The sequence below is a fragment of the Coturnix japonica genome, chromosome 1 (assembly GCF_054131305.1).
Source record: "Coturnix japonica strain WE chromosome 1, WE-NBRP24, whole genome shotgun sequence".
Taxonomy (NCBI): Eukaryota; Metazoa; Chordata; class Aves; order Galliformes; family Phasianidae; genus Coturnix; species Coturnix japonica.
Window position 1 is genome coordinate 31,641,271 of NC_140663.1, and position 14,107 is coordinate 31,655,377.

At 47.8% G+C, this 14,107-nt stretch overlaps 1 protein-coding gene across 3 annotated transcripts; it reads left to right on the forward strand.

Annotated features, from left to right (window-relative positions):
* Positions 1-562: 562 nt before the first annotated feature.
* On the forward strand, positions 563-4,598 carry SLC35E3 (solute carrier family 35 member E3). 3 transcript variants are annotated; one of them, XM_085514857.1, is made up of 6 exons: positions 563-1,098; positions 1,180-1,290; positions 1,528-1,686; positions 1,855-1,937; positions 2,364-2,521; positions 2,956-4,598. In XM_085514857.1, exons 1-6 carry the CDS (start codon positions 709-711, stop codon positions 2,982-2,984), a joined length of 930 nt encoding a protein of 309 aa, XP_085370983.1. In that variant the 5' UTR covers positions 563-708; the 3' UTR covers positions 2,985-4,598. The 3 variants fall into 3 exon arrangements, with proteins under 3 accessions (XP_085370983.1, XP_015711770.1, XP_085370987.1); XM_015856284.3 differs by having other exon boundaries at positions 2,364-4,598; XM_085514861.1 differs by lacking the exons at positions 2,364-2,521; positions 2,956-4,598 and adding an exon at positions 2,105-2,357.
* Positions 4,599-14,107: the final 9,509 nt, after the last annotated feature.

Here is a 14,107-nt window from a genome sequence, read left to right on the forward strand (position 1 = left end):
GAGCCGCCTGTGGAGGGGAAGCGTTATTCAGCAGTACAGGAAAGTGCGGAGCTGCAGCTGGAAAGTGCGGCAGCATGTGGAGATCAGAGCAGGAGACGGCAGAAGCGGTGGGCGGAGGGAGCATCCCACGAAGAGCAAAGGCACCGGCTCCATAGAGGACACAGCGCTCGGTGCAGCTGCTCGCAGGTGGAGGTGATCCTGACCTGCGGAAGAACTGACCGAGTCCGGAAGCGAGCGCGAGGTTCCGCATTTCGCTTAGAAACCTGCTCGCACGTTTACACGCATTATCGTGTCTAACCTCTCCCTGAAGGGAGAGGGGGCAGGACGCAGCTCTATCGCACAGGGCGTGACAGCGGCAGCAGCTCCGCTAATTCAGCTCTCGCCGCCGCCCCACAAAGGCCCGCACCCGCCTTCCGTGCCGGCTACAACCGCACCCCGCAAGGAGCCCGGCCGCCCTTTGTCCCGCAGCCCGGCGGGCGGAGCCGCGCTCTGAGCCCGGCCCTTCCCCGGCCTTCAGCCCGGCCGCTCCCGCCGGAAGGCGCCCGGCCACGTGTCGCGGGGCGGAGCTGGTGTCGTTGTTGCCGCCGCGCTGCAGCCCCGGGGCCGTGAGTCGCTGCCGCCCCGCGGGGCGCGGGGTGCTGTGCTGGGCTGTGCTGCGTTCCGTGCGGTGCGTTCCCGAGCCGTGCTGTGCCGTGCGGTGCCGGCGCCATGGGCTGGGTGCCGGCGCAGGGCCGGCTGGCGGCGGGGCTCCTGGTGAACCTGGCCGCCTCCATCTGCATCGTCTTCCTGAACAAGTGGCTGTACGTGCGGCTGGGCTTCCCCAACCTCAGCCTGACGCTGGTGCACTTCGCCATCACCTGGCTCGGCCTCTACCTCTGCCAGGCGCTCGGCGCCTTCGCCCCTAAGAGCCTGCGGGCCGCCCAGGTGCTGCCGCTGGCGCTCAGCTTCTGCGGCTTCGTCGTCTTCACCAACCTCTCGCTGCAGAGCAACACCATCGGCACCTACCAGCTGGCCAAGGCCATGACCACGCCGGTCATCGTGCTCATCCAGAGCCTGGCCTACGGCAAGAGCTTCCCGCTCCGCATCAAGCTCACCCTGGTGAGAGCCGGGGGGAGGAAGGGGGTTATTGCGGGGCCGAGGTCGCGCCGAGCCGCCCCACAACGCGTGTCCGTCCCGCAGGTGCCCATCACGCTCGGCGTGTTCCTCAACTCCTACTACGACGTGAAGTTCAGCGCCCTGGGCACGGTGTTCGCCACGCTGGGCGTCCTGGTCACGTCTCTCTATCAAGTGGTCGGTATCGGCGGGGCCGAGGGGCGGGCGGTGCGGGGTGCCGGGAGACATTTCTTGTGGTGTGGCTGTGCTCCGTGTGTCTGTAGTCACAAAACACAGACATCTGGTTTGGCAGAGGTGGGCGGTAGCTCTCACTGTCCGTCTGTCTGGTGCCGTCTGTGTGAGACACCCTCTGTGCTTCTGCTCAAGCGATGGGTTGTTTTCCTGATGTTTAACAGCTTTCTCTTCTGGTCTTAGTGGGTCGGAGCAAAGCAGCATGAATTGCAGGTGAACTCCATGCAGTTGCTGTACTATCAGGCACCCATGTCCTCGGCCATGCTGCTGTTCATCATTCCCTTCTTTGAGCCAGTCTTCGGAGAAGGGGGTATATTTGGGCCCTGGACGCTTTCTGCTGTGGTAAGGCTTTCATCCACCACTGTTTGTACCGACCCCAAACTGTTTTATTTTGGTTCTCGATTTGTTTCTCTTGCCTGATACGTTGTATCTGAAAGTAACGGGACCTGGAATGTATCTACAGGTGGTCGGAATTATGTGGGGTTGCTGACTGTGTGCGTTCATCCACAGATCATGGTGCTGCTGTCTGGTGTGATAGCCTTCATGGTAAACTTGTCCATTTACTGGATCATTGGGAATACATCGCCTGTCACGTATCCTTTGGAACAGTAGCTGCCTTTCCTGTTTCTATATCAATTATGCTAGTGTTCATTTGGACTGACTTACTGTGGGAAAACCAGTTTGTGAGCTGCCTGCTTTCTCTTATATGGTAAAGCTGGGGAAGTACATTCTCTTTTATTTTTCTTAGCGTATTTCATAGAACTGTAGGATTGTTAAGGTTGGAAAAGACCTCTAAGATCTCAGAGTCCAACCATGAACCCATCGCTACCATTCCCACTAAACCATGGCCCGAAGTGCCACCTCTGAACGTCCCTTTAACACCTCCAGGGATGGTGACCCTACTGAGTTGAATGGGATACACCTCTGTGTGCCTTGGGCACAATGAACTGAGCTCTTAAATGTTCTCTGTTAACTGCAGATGCCGTTGTGATTTTGTGTGATCCTTAACAGGTGCTTAGATACAACATGTTCGGACACTTCAAGTTCTGCATCACCCTGCTGGGAGGGTGCCTCTTGTTTAAGGACCCCTTGTCTGTTAACCAAGGCCTTGGCATTCTGTGCACGTTGTTTGGCATCTTAGCCTACACGCACTTCAAGCTTAGCGAGCAGGAAAACAGTAAGAGTAAATTGGTTCAGCGTCCATAAAGCAGGGCTTTCTGGGGCTTAGTAACATTATGTTGTGAGGGACAACGAGTATTGAAATCTGCATTGATTCTAGAATGCACAGAACTGCCTCATTCATTTAGAACGGTGGCTTTAATTGAACTGCCAGGATCGTTATTCTGTAACTAAAGCAAAGAAACTGAATGGTGTGAAATGTCAGGGCTCTCCTGTCTCACTCTGTCCCATCGTTTTCATTACATATAAGTGGTAACTTAACAAAGGAACTGGCACACATCAAATTGCCGTGGAGATGTTTCTGCAGTCATTATGTTTTTTGCATACCAAATGAGGTGGTGGTGGCTGCTGTTATGAGACAGAGCAGCGATGTCATATTTGCGACCATGCCTGTATTGTGGGCTGAAATGCTTCCTCCCTTTTGTCTGGTAGGTGATGGAGAGAAAATGGACCACGTTTAGCAAGGGCTCTGAGCTCATTCCTATTGTATGCTTGACTTGAATGCGTTGACAAATGAGGTGAAATTAGCGGTGGAGGGAGACAAGAGCAGAGGAGAAGCTGGAAAACTTGAAGCCCCAGGCCAAGCTGTAGATAAACAGGAAAAAAGATCTAAACCGCTCTTCAGTTTTTCTTCAAACCTGTCAGGGCATGGACTCAGTCATTAGTATCTTTACAGAACCTGCTGCCACCTCACGGTTTTCTCTTTGCCAAAACAAGGCTTGACGCGAGATGGCGAGCCCGCTAAAATCTCTGATTTCATGGTGGTTGCCAAATGCTTTGCAGCCCGTGCGTGTGGGCAGCCGTGCTCAGAATAGCCATGAGGAGCATCAGAGAGGGTCGCTGACTGCGCGAGATACGGCCTAGGGATGCGGCCGTGAACTGCACTGAGGCGGCTGGAAGGAGTGATTTGGGATGGGTGGCTCTGTGCTAATTCTGAACGCTTTGCAAAGGACTTTGTGCCAGTACCAAGAGCTGATATGACAGCATGGGAGGAAGAAGCTGAGTACTGTTCTATTTTAAATATGAAAGCAAAAATAAATGCGCTTGGTGAATCTGGTGAAAGCATATGTTCTCTAGATTTGCCAGGTTAGAATTGATTTGCAGTATATTCTTACATTTTGGGGTTTATTTCGTCTTCATCTACCTCTAGCAGATCTAAAGAGGGGAATTACGTGATCATGAACAGGTATGGAAGTTTACAACCGTGGACAGAAATAAGTAGTTCCTAGGAGCTAAGTCTTTGTGTAAGAATCAACATACATCTTCTGAAGCATAGAAATTAATTCTTGGTACACAGATCTCCCTTTCAGAAAATAATATGACTCTGTGTAGCCTGAGTTTGCACTGCAGCACTCCATAACATTTCAGAGTCAGAAAGACCTGATAACTTTACATCTCTGCCGACTGTATCTCAGACATTGCTCTGCTCCAAGGATACGTTTTTGTATACGTTTTTGTAGTTCTATAATTAGTTTAAAAATGGAGCCTGGACTGCTGAGAGATGTGTTCAGACAGGACAGACTCTGGACGCGCATCTTTCAGTACGTGCTCTGAGAAAAGCCATTTGCGTTAATTTGTGCCATGCACAAGCTCTTCTAAAACGTAGACAGGCCACAAAGACTCCTACGGTTTGGGAATGGCGACTGGATTAGAAGCCTGTATGACAGCAGCGTGTGAGGTGGGACTGATGGACACGTAAAGTGGCAGAATGAACAGAACAAAATGCCTGCAAATGCAAGAGACTCTGTAGGGAGGGGACCGGATCCACAGGAGAAAGGAAACGGTGTTGTGTCAAATGGAACTTTACAAATCCTGACTGGTTCTGGAACATATCGGTCATGTCGGCCACCTACGTGACGTGATTGTTTCTGTATGTTCAGGAACTCGCCCTTGAGACGTACCTACTGCCCCTAATAAAGCATCTTCAACTACTTTTGTCATATGATTCAAAATGTTGACTGTGGGAAGCTTGTGTAATTGCTGGGTAAGTGATCTCTTTATATGTATTGTTTGTTTGGATGCCATGTGTAAGGTGGAAATAAATTTGTAACGCTTGACCCATCCCTGCACATTGAGAGGAAGAATTGTCCTTGTCTTTCTCATCTTCTGCTTGAACCATTTGTGCTTTCAGAGTACAGATGTGTGTAAATCAAAGTAATGTTGCTTGGGTTTCTGTCTGAGAAACTTAAGGGGGAAGCTGGGCGATTTGGGGCTGAGCTCGTGGCACATGAGGAAGGCTGTGTGCCTCCCCTCCCTGTGCAAAAATATGGACCACACATATGTACGCACATGCTTGCACACGGTGCAGGCTGCCTGTGTGCTCGTATCAGCTGCTTTGCTGCTCATGTTCATGTTCTCCTCTCTTAAAAAGCTACACTACTGTAGATCCAGGGGAAAAGCTAGCTTAGCTACTAGGGTGGCATTTAAAAATGAGAGCAGATGCAGATGATTCCAATTAGCTTACCCCACCAGTGACTCACATTTTATCTTTGCTCGCTAACCCTGTCCCCGCAAATACTGCAAATGCAGATGCCAAGTTTTCTCATTTTCCCCAAAGGACTAGGAAATGTGCCTTCAGCGATGGACATCTTGTCAGTACATAGCCTGGTGTTGGCACTAGCTTTGATAACTCAGCACTTGTCTGACGGATTTTGCATCTGGCTTTATGTGTTCTTGCAGGCTCTGGGAGGCGCTGTGCCAGAGGAGTTTTCCTGTTGCTGGGTGAGCAGCTTCTCTTTCAGGCGCGAGGTTGGAGGAGGGTGGTGTGCTGCTGCTATGCCTATCAAAGGGCGGCCTGTTCATGAAATCCACCTTCAAGACAGAGCTTCAATTGAGCAGGAACGCGTCCTCTCTGTCTCATTCCACGAAACGAATGCCCAGCAACATTTGAAAGTATAAATGGATGCAGTATTAAGGTCAAAATCGGATTTAGTTAGTGGCCTACGTAGCAGGAGATTGAGAAGACGGTTTCATAGCATTTTGGAGTACAGGTAGTGTCTAACCAATGTCTAGTTTGCATTAGCTGCGAAAGCCCTCAGAAGGAAATGACAGCTCTCCTAGCGGGCTGTTTGCATTTATAGGGTTGAGCAGCTTCCTTGTTTAATTAGAAACAAAAGAGAGACACTGGAGTAAAGCAAAGGTAGAGTGGATAAGTGGTGAAGAGACCCTTTGTTTTGCAAAAGCTCACTGTAACTGGGATGATGCAGCTCCTTCTTTTAGCTTCTACAGCATTGCCATGTAGATATAAAGAAGCACCGCATTTCTATTGCATACGGGTTGTTCTCCTGCTGGTACCCTCTCTCTGATAGCAATCTCAGCCTTCCATTTGACAGCTCGGTTGCTGCAACGATAGAGAAGGTTAAGAACATGAAATGAAAACCCATCAACAGGAGCCAATACAATCTTGTGTAATGAGAAATCCTGTTGTAGGACATAGAGCCATTTCACCAGACAGACCCACGCTAAGCCTGACAAAAACTGAATTGTATGAATTCTTGTAGTGCTGTAGTAGTTGACATACTGAGCTAAAACTAGCTGTTAGTACCTGAACATCTGAATGCCGTGCAAAAAGAAATAAAGAGTTGGATTCAGTCAGCACCAAATCTTTGCCAGACTCCTCCTGCAGAGGTGGATAACCTTCCCGAGAGAAGGGAGCTATTGTTCCAACTCCTGCTCGCTCGGTGGTGCTGTGAGTACAGAGAGGGCCTGTGTGCCTGAGAGCTGCCCTCTGTGTTCTCAGCCACATTCGCTGGTTCATCGAAAACATCTTGTCTCCCTATTAGCTCGTCTTGCTGAGTTTCTGTTTCTCCTTCATCTGGCTGGTTTGGGTCTTGCTGGTATTTTCCTCCAATGGCTGAAGGATCTTTTCTGGGGAATAAAATGTACCCAATGTCCAGTCAGCTCTGCTGTAGGGGACCCACCCCAGAGGGTCATTGCTGCAATCTGTGGTACAACTGAAACCAACGAAAATCGCAATGCATCCCCTCCTCATTGGTTGTGTTGAAAGGCAATTACGTGTATTTCAAAATGCAGTCTTTGCCATTTCCTTGTCAGAGGTGCAGAAGAAAACACCCTTTCCTGTTGCAGTCTGCCCTTTTTGTATAAAGGGTAGCTATGCCGCCTTCGAGGGAATTTGTCAGTTGAGACAGAAATTGCATTCATAGCTCACATAAAGACAGGATACACACGCAGGCTGGCAGTGTGTCAGCACGGCCAGGATTATTTTTAGACCTCTAGATGACTGTGTCACATCCAGGAAGTACGGGGAGAAGGTCTCTGGTTGAAGTGCAATGTGAGGATGTATTTTTTAATGACCTTGGCACAGAAGACGGTTGTATTTTTACTTCTTTATAAGCTGAGGCTTAGAGGCAAAGTACTTTAAAGGAGCTGCCTGCTGGTTGGGTGGAGCACACGGAGCTAACGCTGCCCTGGGATGCCCAGAACAGAGGCAGCTGTGTGTTTGAAAAGTAATCATAACAAAAAGAAAAGAAGGCTGGACTAATAGATAACTGAGTGAGGTTTACAGTGTATGTATATGCTGTATATATAGGCACGCTGGCAAGTTGTTGAGTGTGGAGTCTAAGTTGAGGTACCTAACCCCACCGTTAGGATTTTGAATAACAGGGCTGGATTTGTCAGGGTCAGCTTCTTCCCTTTCTATTGTACATAATGTAGAATGGTCTGTGCTCAGCCTTTCCAGAAGCGAAGCTGCATAGCTGACAAGTCTGACACGTTTCTGGTCTCCAAGTCACTGCGGGATGCTGTTTAACAGCAAGGCACAGTCCCTGTGCTGCTTCCTTACTCTGTAATACTTTTTCCTTTTTCCCTTTCTTACTCCCTGGAGGGAAAAGCACTCTTTTATTCCTGTTGTTGGGTAGCTACACGCAGTGACTGGATAGCTTCTGTTTTACAGTACACTGCAGTTGCACAGGAAGAGCTTTTATTAAGACTTAGTAGTTTGTTGACACGTGTACGTTGATTCCATTGAAGTTTCTATCCCCTGGCAGGGTGGAAGAAGCCCACTGTGCGTTAGAATATCAGCTGTCGTAAGACAAAACGCTGCTGTCCAAGGAGAACAAAGGGATTGTCAGGGACTTCTGGGATCCAGGCTGGTTCAGCTGTTAAATGTGTTTGTTGTGATGGTTAGGCTAACGCTGGCTCTGTTTGTTAATCCAGCTGGAAGGAGAAACCAACAGCAGGGGTCACACGTGCTTTGGGCAGTGACATTTCTGAAAACATCTTCCCACTTTTCTAAATACAAAGTGATCCTTCTGATTGGGATAAGCAGTATTCCCATGCTTTTCTGCTGGGGTCACTTTCTAGCGACCCACTTCTTCACTTTGCTTAGGACTTTGGTTTGTATGTTATAAACATAAAAGTAGAAAGAGATGTAGAAGACTTGTTTGCAAACAAAATCCAAGCAAAAGTTCCCCCTAAAGGCTATTCTGATTCACGGATAAGCTGGGCCATGCTCTAACCTGCAGCCACAGGGTGTCCGTCTGATGGCCCAGCAGATGCATATTGGGGAGAGTGATGGAGTGACGGAGCACGCATTGCTCAGCACCTGCAGTGCTTTGGTGCCGCAGAACTAGGCGCGAGATTACAGAACCAGCTGTATTTGGTTGTCGTTCAGACCTCACCTTCAATGAGACATTTTGACGCTGGTCCTGGTTTTTGGCCTGTTCCTTTTAGCAGAACAAGTCTGTGCTACATCAGCTGCTTCTCTTTCCCCAAAGACAGCTTTACTCATTGGAGGGCTTATAATAGTTCACGGTGTGTCACACGAGCTGGAAGTCACTGAGATGTTATTGTCAAAGGCTGGTTCATTTTCTAATCACTGCTACTTGTCCCTGAGCAAGTTGGGATTTCAATCTCTTACAAACAAGTATTCTCAGTGTTTTCAGAACCCTGTAAAGGCAAGATAAGCAGTCCCCTGCACTCGGAAGTTTCCTTTTAAAAATACATTCAAGTCAATATATACAAAGATATTTACAGATGTTGCTTTAGGGTATGATGTCCTTGCTTATAGCGGAATTTAACTTCTTGGGGCTATGAACGAATGAAACAAACTTTGGGAAAGACTTCTGCAAAAATGGTTTGCTGTGATTGGGTTGTAGCAGGGGAGGAAGTGATGGACAGTGAGCTCTGAGAGGCTCCGCTTGTGCTGAAAGCTGTCAAGAAAACCTAGCAAAAATGGAGGGCTGATATCCGTATCTAGTATAGAGAACACCATGAGGTTTTCTTAGTTTTATTGGTCTTTTTGGTCTTCTTCAAAACAGCCATATGGCTGCATGGACCAAGTAGACGGTGATGTCTGACTACTGCTCCCCAGCTGCTTGTGGCTTCTCTCCTAGAGACCACTGTCCTTTCACATCCACGTCAGCACGGAGGAATGTGTGCCAGTGCCCCGGTCTCATCTGGATGCAGCCACTCAAGCAAGAGCTTAACGTGCCAGACTGTGATCTGAGCCCGCTGGGTGTGGGCAGTGATCCCGCTCTGCAGTGTGCTGTGGGGGCGGAAAGCTTTGCTAAGAAAATAGTCAGCAGAGGGAAGTGGTGTCTGGAACTGGAACAGCTTTACTTGCTAGAGCTGCTTGATCAAAGCTAAATTAACAACAGCAAATCTTGCCTGCTACTAGGCAAAGAAATAGCAAGATCATAATTTTGGAACTGTGTGGGGAGAAAGCTTTGAAGGCGATGCAAAGATTAGCTGTGTGATGAGAGCTCTCTTCTCAGTCTCATTAAGTTGCTGCAGTGAAATGTATGCATTTGCCATTGGTAAGAAAATTCTCTTAAGCTGTGCAAGTGAAATGCAAAATCCATGGCTGAGACTTGCTCTCTGGATGTCAGGATGTGCACTGCTGAAGGAGCTCTCACAGAAGAGAACAGGTTTAGCTTGAAGTACGGAGTAAACGAGCTACAAAACAGAACAGTCTGCAAATTGCCATCAGAAGTGTCTTTGCAGGTGTAATCAGCCCAACATTCCTTGCAAAGAGGAATTTTGTTTGCTTTCAGTTCCCTTGCAACACAGGAATATCCGGGTAGGGATAGTTGAAGTCATCAGTGGCAGCATGAACTCTTCTACTCACACAGCACCTGAGGGCAGCTCCTGGGAATTTGGTTTTATCATGTGAGATAGCACTGCGGTTATCAGCCCAAGTGATACCACAGGTAGTGGCAGGACGCACAGGGTGTGGTGAGGTGACAAGGGAAAGACCACTGAATGGCTCTCTGCCTTTAGAAGGGGTTATTCCTGGGCCCCATTTCCATCTCCTGGCCTCTGCTTCTAGCTGTGTGTTCCTTGTGATGTCTCATGCCTATCTGATTGCACGGGAAAGCAAGCTGACATACTGGTGGCAATAGAAGTCAACACCCTGCTGTTCAATCAGATAGCTCTGTGGTCAAATGAGCCAAAGCCAGCTATGAGAAAAACTTGGCTGGGAATTCACAGCTCCTGGCAAGACCATTGTTTGAGTGGAGTGTTAAATGAGCTCAGGATGTGTTTTCAGTGTATCACCTAACTAAGCGAGATAGCTGAGTCAATCCAACAGCCAGCAGTGAGGAAAGGAGGAAGGGAATAGGACAGCTCCTTTTTGCAGTGGTATGCTTTGAAGTCAATGGAGCTGTCTGCATATTGGCAGCACTAGTACTACTGCCAAAGCCAGCTGCAGCAGACCCTGCCATTTCCCTGCCCACCTGTGTGCCACCATCCCAGCAGTGACCTGGCCCAGCTGCTGTGGAACTACTCAGGACTACCTCAGGGACCTGATCTAACTGAACAATAATGCAGTGAGCAGAGCTGGTATGTAGATAGTGTGCTGATGAAGGATCAGGGACAACAGGCCCAAGTCAGTTTGTGTCCTGCTTTTACAGTGGCATCAGTGGATTTGTGAAAGTTTTCTGCATTTATTTCCAGGAGCCTTAATTTGCGTGTTTAAAAAGGAAAAAAAACAAACAGCCTTTGTCCACCAGATGGCAGAATCACTCACAAACCATTACGGACAAGACTTGGAAAGCCGGCGTGTTCTGAGGCTGAGTGAGGCAAGCTTTGAGAACAGAGGCTGTCTGTAAGGTCAGCTGATGTAGCCAGGGGAGACGGCAGAAAAACAACCTTAATGACACCCTTCATAAATGCACCTACCAGCTGGATCTGTGTATCCTCTTTCCCTGCAAACCTTGTCTCGCTGCTAAAAGACTGCGGATGTCACCCTGTCCCTTAGAAAGAAGTTTCAATTTGTAAAGCAGCAAGAGTGGGGATTCCCCTTCATTTTCCTGTTACAGATTTAGTTAGAACCAAGAACTTATTCTGGAACAAAACCAAGTCCCCTTCAAGAACTGCCTGTCTTGTTCAAGTTTCTTGAGTGCAGCTGGGCTCATCAGAGACCTCCCCAGACTAAAACATGGCACATAGTGACAGCCAGCAGCAGGTGACTTTCAGACAGGAGCTATGAAGACTCTATAGTAAAAAAAATAATAAAGGCAGGGTGTCAAATATATGGACATTAAAACACTGAAAAGGAATAAACCCTCCTGTGTTGTACGTCCGAGTTAATCCAATTGTAGAAACATTTTCAGTGGGGAAATGGCCTCAAGTTGCACTAGGGCAAGTTCAGGTTGGATATTAGGAAACACTTCTTTACAGAAAGGGTAGTTAAGCACTGGAATAGGCTCCCCAGGGAGGTGGTTGAATCGCCATCCCTGGATGTGTTTAAGAGCCGTTTGGATGTGGTGCTCAGGGATATGATTTAGCAGAGGGTTGACAGAGTTAGGGTACTATGGTTAGGCTGTGGTTGGACTTGATGATCTTCAAGGTCTTTTCCAACCTGGGTAATTCTATGATTCTAAATTAAGACATGCAAGAGTTAGTCTTGCATGAATGTAAGTCAGCTTACTAGCTCTTGGTATGAAACTTTGTTTTAAAAGGTTGAGAGGGCGTACGTTTAATACAGACTGTGAAAATACTCTCAAGACTTGAAAAGTGGCAATAACATGGAGGGGAGAAAGAGGCAAAGAATATGCAGGTAGTGGGAGAGAGACACCAGAGGAGGCAAGTGGAGAGATTCTGAGACATACATAAAAGATCACTTGATCTCCAGAATGCCCAGATCCTGCTTTCTTAGTTTCTCATCGCAGCTCTGAGGGTGGAAAACATATACAAGAGCTTTGCCCGTGATTCAGAAGTCTGTGACTGTCACATACCAGGGCTTTGTCACCCAAGTTGGCATGAGCAGATTAATCATCCGGGCTGCAATAACAGAACCACGTCCCTTTGGTCACTGAAGGCCTCCCAGAAACATCCAGCTGTTTTCTTGGCTGGCTGATTTCCCTGTAGCTGAAAGGCCGGGGTACTGTGCTTATCCCCTCACATGTGGCCTTATACATCTCCCGCACAAAAGTGGTTTTATTCTGCATTAGATTGCTGTTGAAGGAGAAATAATTTGTGCAGAAAATGTCCTCTTCAGGGATGTTTGCATGTTCTGTTACAGCACAGAAGGATTTCCTGGTTTGTTCTTCCTCGCCAGTCATGGTTCCTTAGTTCTGGGAGATGAGGTTCAGTCCCTGCTTCCCAGGCCCCTTCTTAGCAAACAACTTAATAGGAAAAAGGAACTGTGAGATGTGATCAGTGAATTGATTTTGTACTCTCCCCTCTTGTCATCTTTTGTATTTATGCTGGCTCTAGATGTAGAAAGCATTCAAAAGGATGACCGAGCAAGGTACATTTAATTTCAGGATACATATGCATCCATGCCTGGTTTGGAGCAGAGAAGTTCAGAGCAAACTTATCTCGATAAACACATTTCCAGGGTGGGCTTTGGAACGCACGCTGAAGATTCATAGGGCAGCCTGACTGTGATGTCTGGGAACTCCTGGAGTGAGATTATTCACATTAACCTTCAAGATTTCCAGAGGAAGCTGCCCTAGAGCGGGTAAGACTTTCAGTAAGTGCTCCGAAAGACTCGGCTAAGTGCTGCCATTGTTTCACTCCATGCACTCTAGCTGTATGTTAAAAGCTGTATTTGTAAAGCAATGCTTTCAAAAGCAGAGATCAGTTTGATACCAGGAGAATGGTGACTTTGTAATTCACATGCCACATCCATCGGTAGCAGAAGGGAAATGCACAAGCTTCTTCAGGAATGAGTAGCTCCGTGTAATGTAAAATCATACAGCGGACAAAAGGGCTGCACCAAACCGAAGATCACACTGTGGAGCAGAACACAATCAGGTCTGAAAGGGAGGGAGTTACCGCAATTCTAAGCTCCAAAATAGAGACTATTGTTTCTTGTGTAACACGCAGCTCGAAAGCAAGAAGGGGAACAGGCAGGAGAGATGTGGACAAATTAGTCGGCAGGGCCGGGACAATGGTAGAGGAGATCTCCGGCCAGATCACAGGGCAGGGCCGGGTTAAGGAGCTGATTGTGTCATGTAACGTAAAGCCCTGCGGGCCTCTGTTGTTAATAACGAGCAGTAGGAATCACGGCGAGGTAGTTAGGATCCATTTGTTATCTTCCCCCCGCCCCCCAAAAGAGGCTGCTCCTTTACTCTTCTCCAGAATCACTCCACGAGCTCCTGTCAAAAATGAGGACTGAGCAGAAAACAAGAGAGAAAAATAGAAGAACAAAAAGTTTCATTCCAAGTTAGACATTGGGCATCACTAAGCAGAAGTTCCAGATAGTGGGTTTATAATTGTGCCAGTTTTTGTTTAGTTTTGCTTTGGGATGATTGAGCTGCTACCAAACAAGAATCAGATTTGGGCACACAGCCCAACACTACCAGCGTTTCCCAGGAGTAAAAAGGAATGTGTATTTCAAGTAAACAAAAGCAAAACCAAAACCTGCTGCCTTCTGATGTGGCCTTGGTTCGGCTGCTCGCTTTTAGTGCTCACAAGAGCCGTGGTGCCTGGCTGCAGGAGTGAGAGCAGCTGTCTGAAAAACCTCCTGCTGGGCACTGCCTTTGCCAGTCCCCCTCAAGTAAGGCTATAGTTGTCAAAATGTAGATGATTTTACTGGCACAGCTCCCATTTAACAGCAAAATACAGCACAGCCTTCTCTGCTTAACAGCTGCCAGAGCACCGAATGTGCTATTTGTGTTCTCCCAGCTGCTGAGTCTTCCCCTTGATTTTTTGCATCACCGTGTTCAAAATTACCCCACAGAAGGCTGCATCTCCTTTTCATTTTAACAAAATCTGGATGTCATTTATAGCAAAAAGTTTCTGATGGTACTGACTGACCTCCCTGCCAGCACAGGTCTAGCAAGCGTTAGGATGAGTTCTTTAGCTAACAGTAATGTGAGGTGGGTATCTTCACTTAAGGGCTACAGCTGCTCCAGATACTATCTGGAACATTAGAGATTGAAAACTTGTGGCAGATGGGGGGTCTTATTGTAGTAATGACTCCTTTTTTCTGTTAGTAGAGCCTGCCACATAAGGACAAGATGGAGCATTCAGCACTGTAGCCATTCGCTTTGATCCTTTCACATTTTTATGTAGAAGTCATTTTCTACTGGTGACCAAGCTAGGAATGCAGCAAGGATGCGAGTAAGCTGTGTGCTGTGTTGAAGCAATCAGATAGCTAACTTTGCCGACTGCA

Bases quoted from the DNA above. Each gene is read 5' to 3' on its own strand.
- SLC35E3 (XM_015856284.3), top strand. From the start codon at position 709: ATGGGCTGGGTGCCGGCGCAGGGCCGGCTGGCGGCGGGGCTCCTGGTG. The intron at 1,291-1,527 runs GTCGGTATCGGC...TTCTGGTCTTAG, and splicing joins TCACGTCTCTCTATCAAGTG to TGGGTCGGAGCAAAGCAGCA. The intron at 1,687-1,854 runs GTAAGGCTTTCA...GTTCATCCACAG, and splicing joins CCTGGACGCTTTCTGCTGTG to ATCATGGTGCTGCTGTCTGG.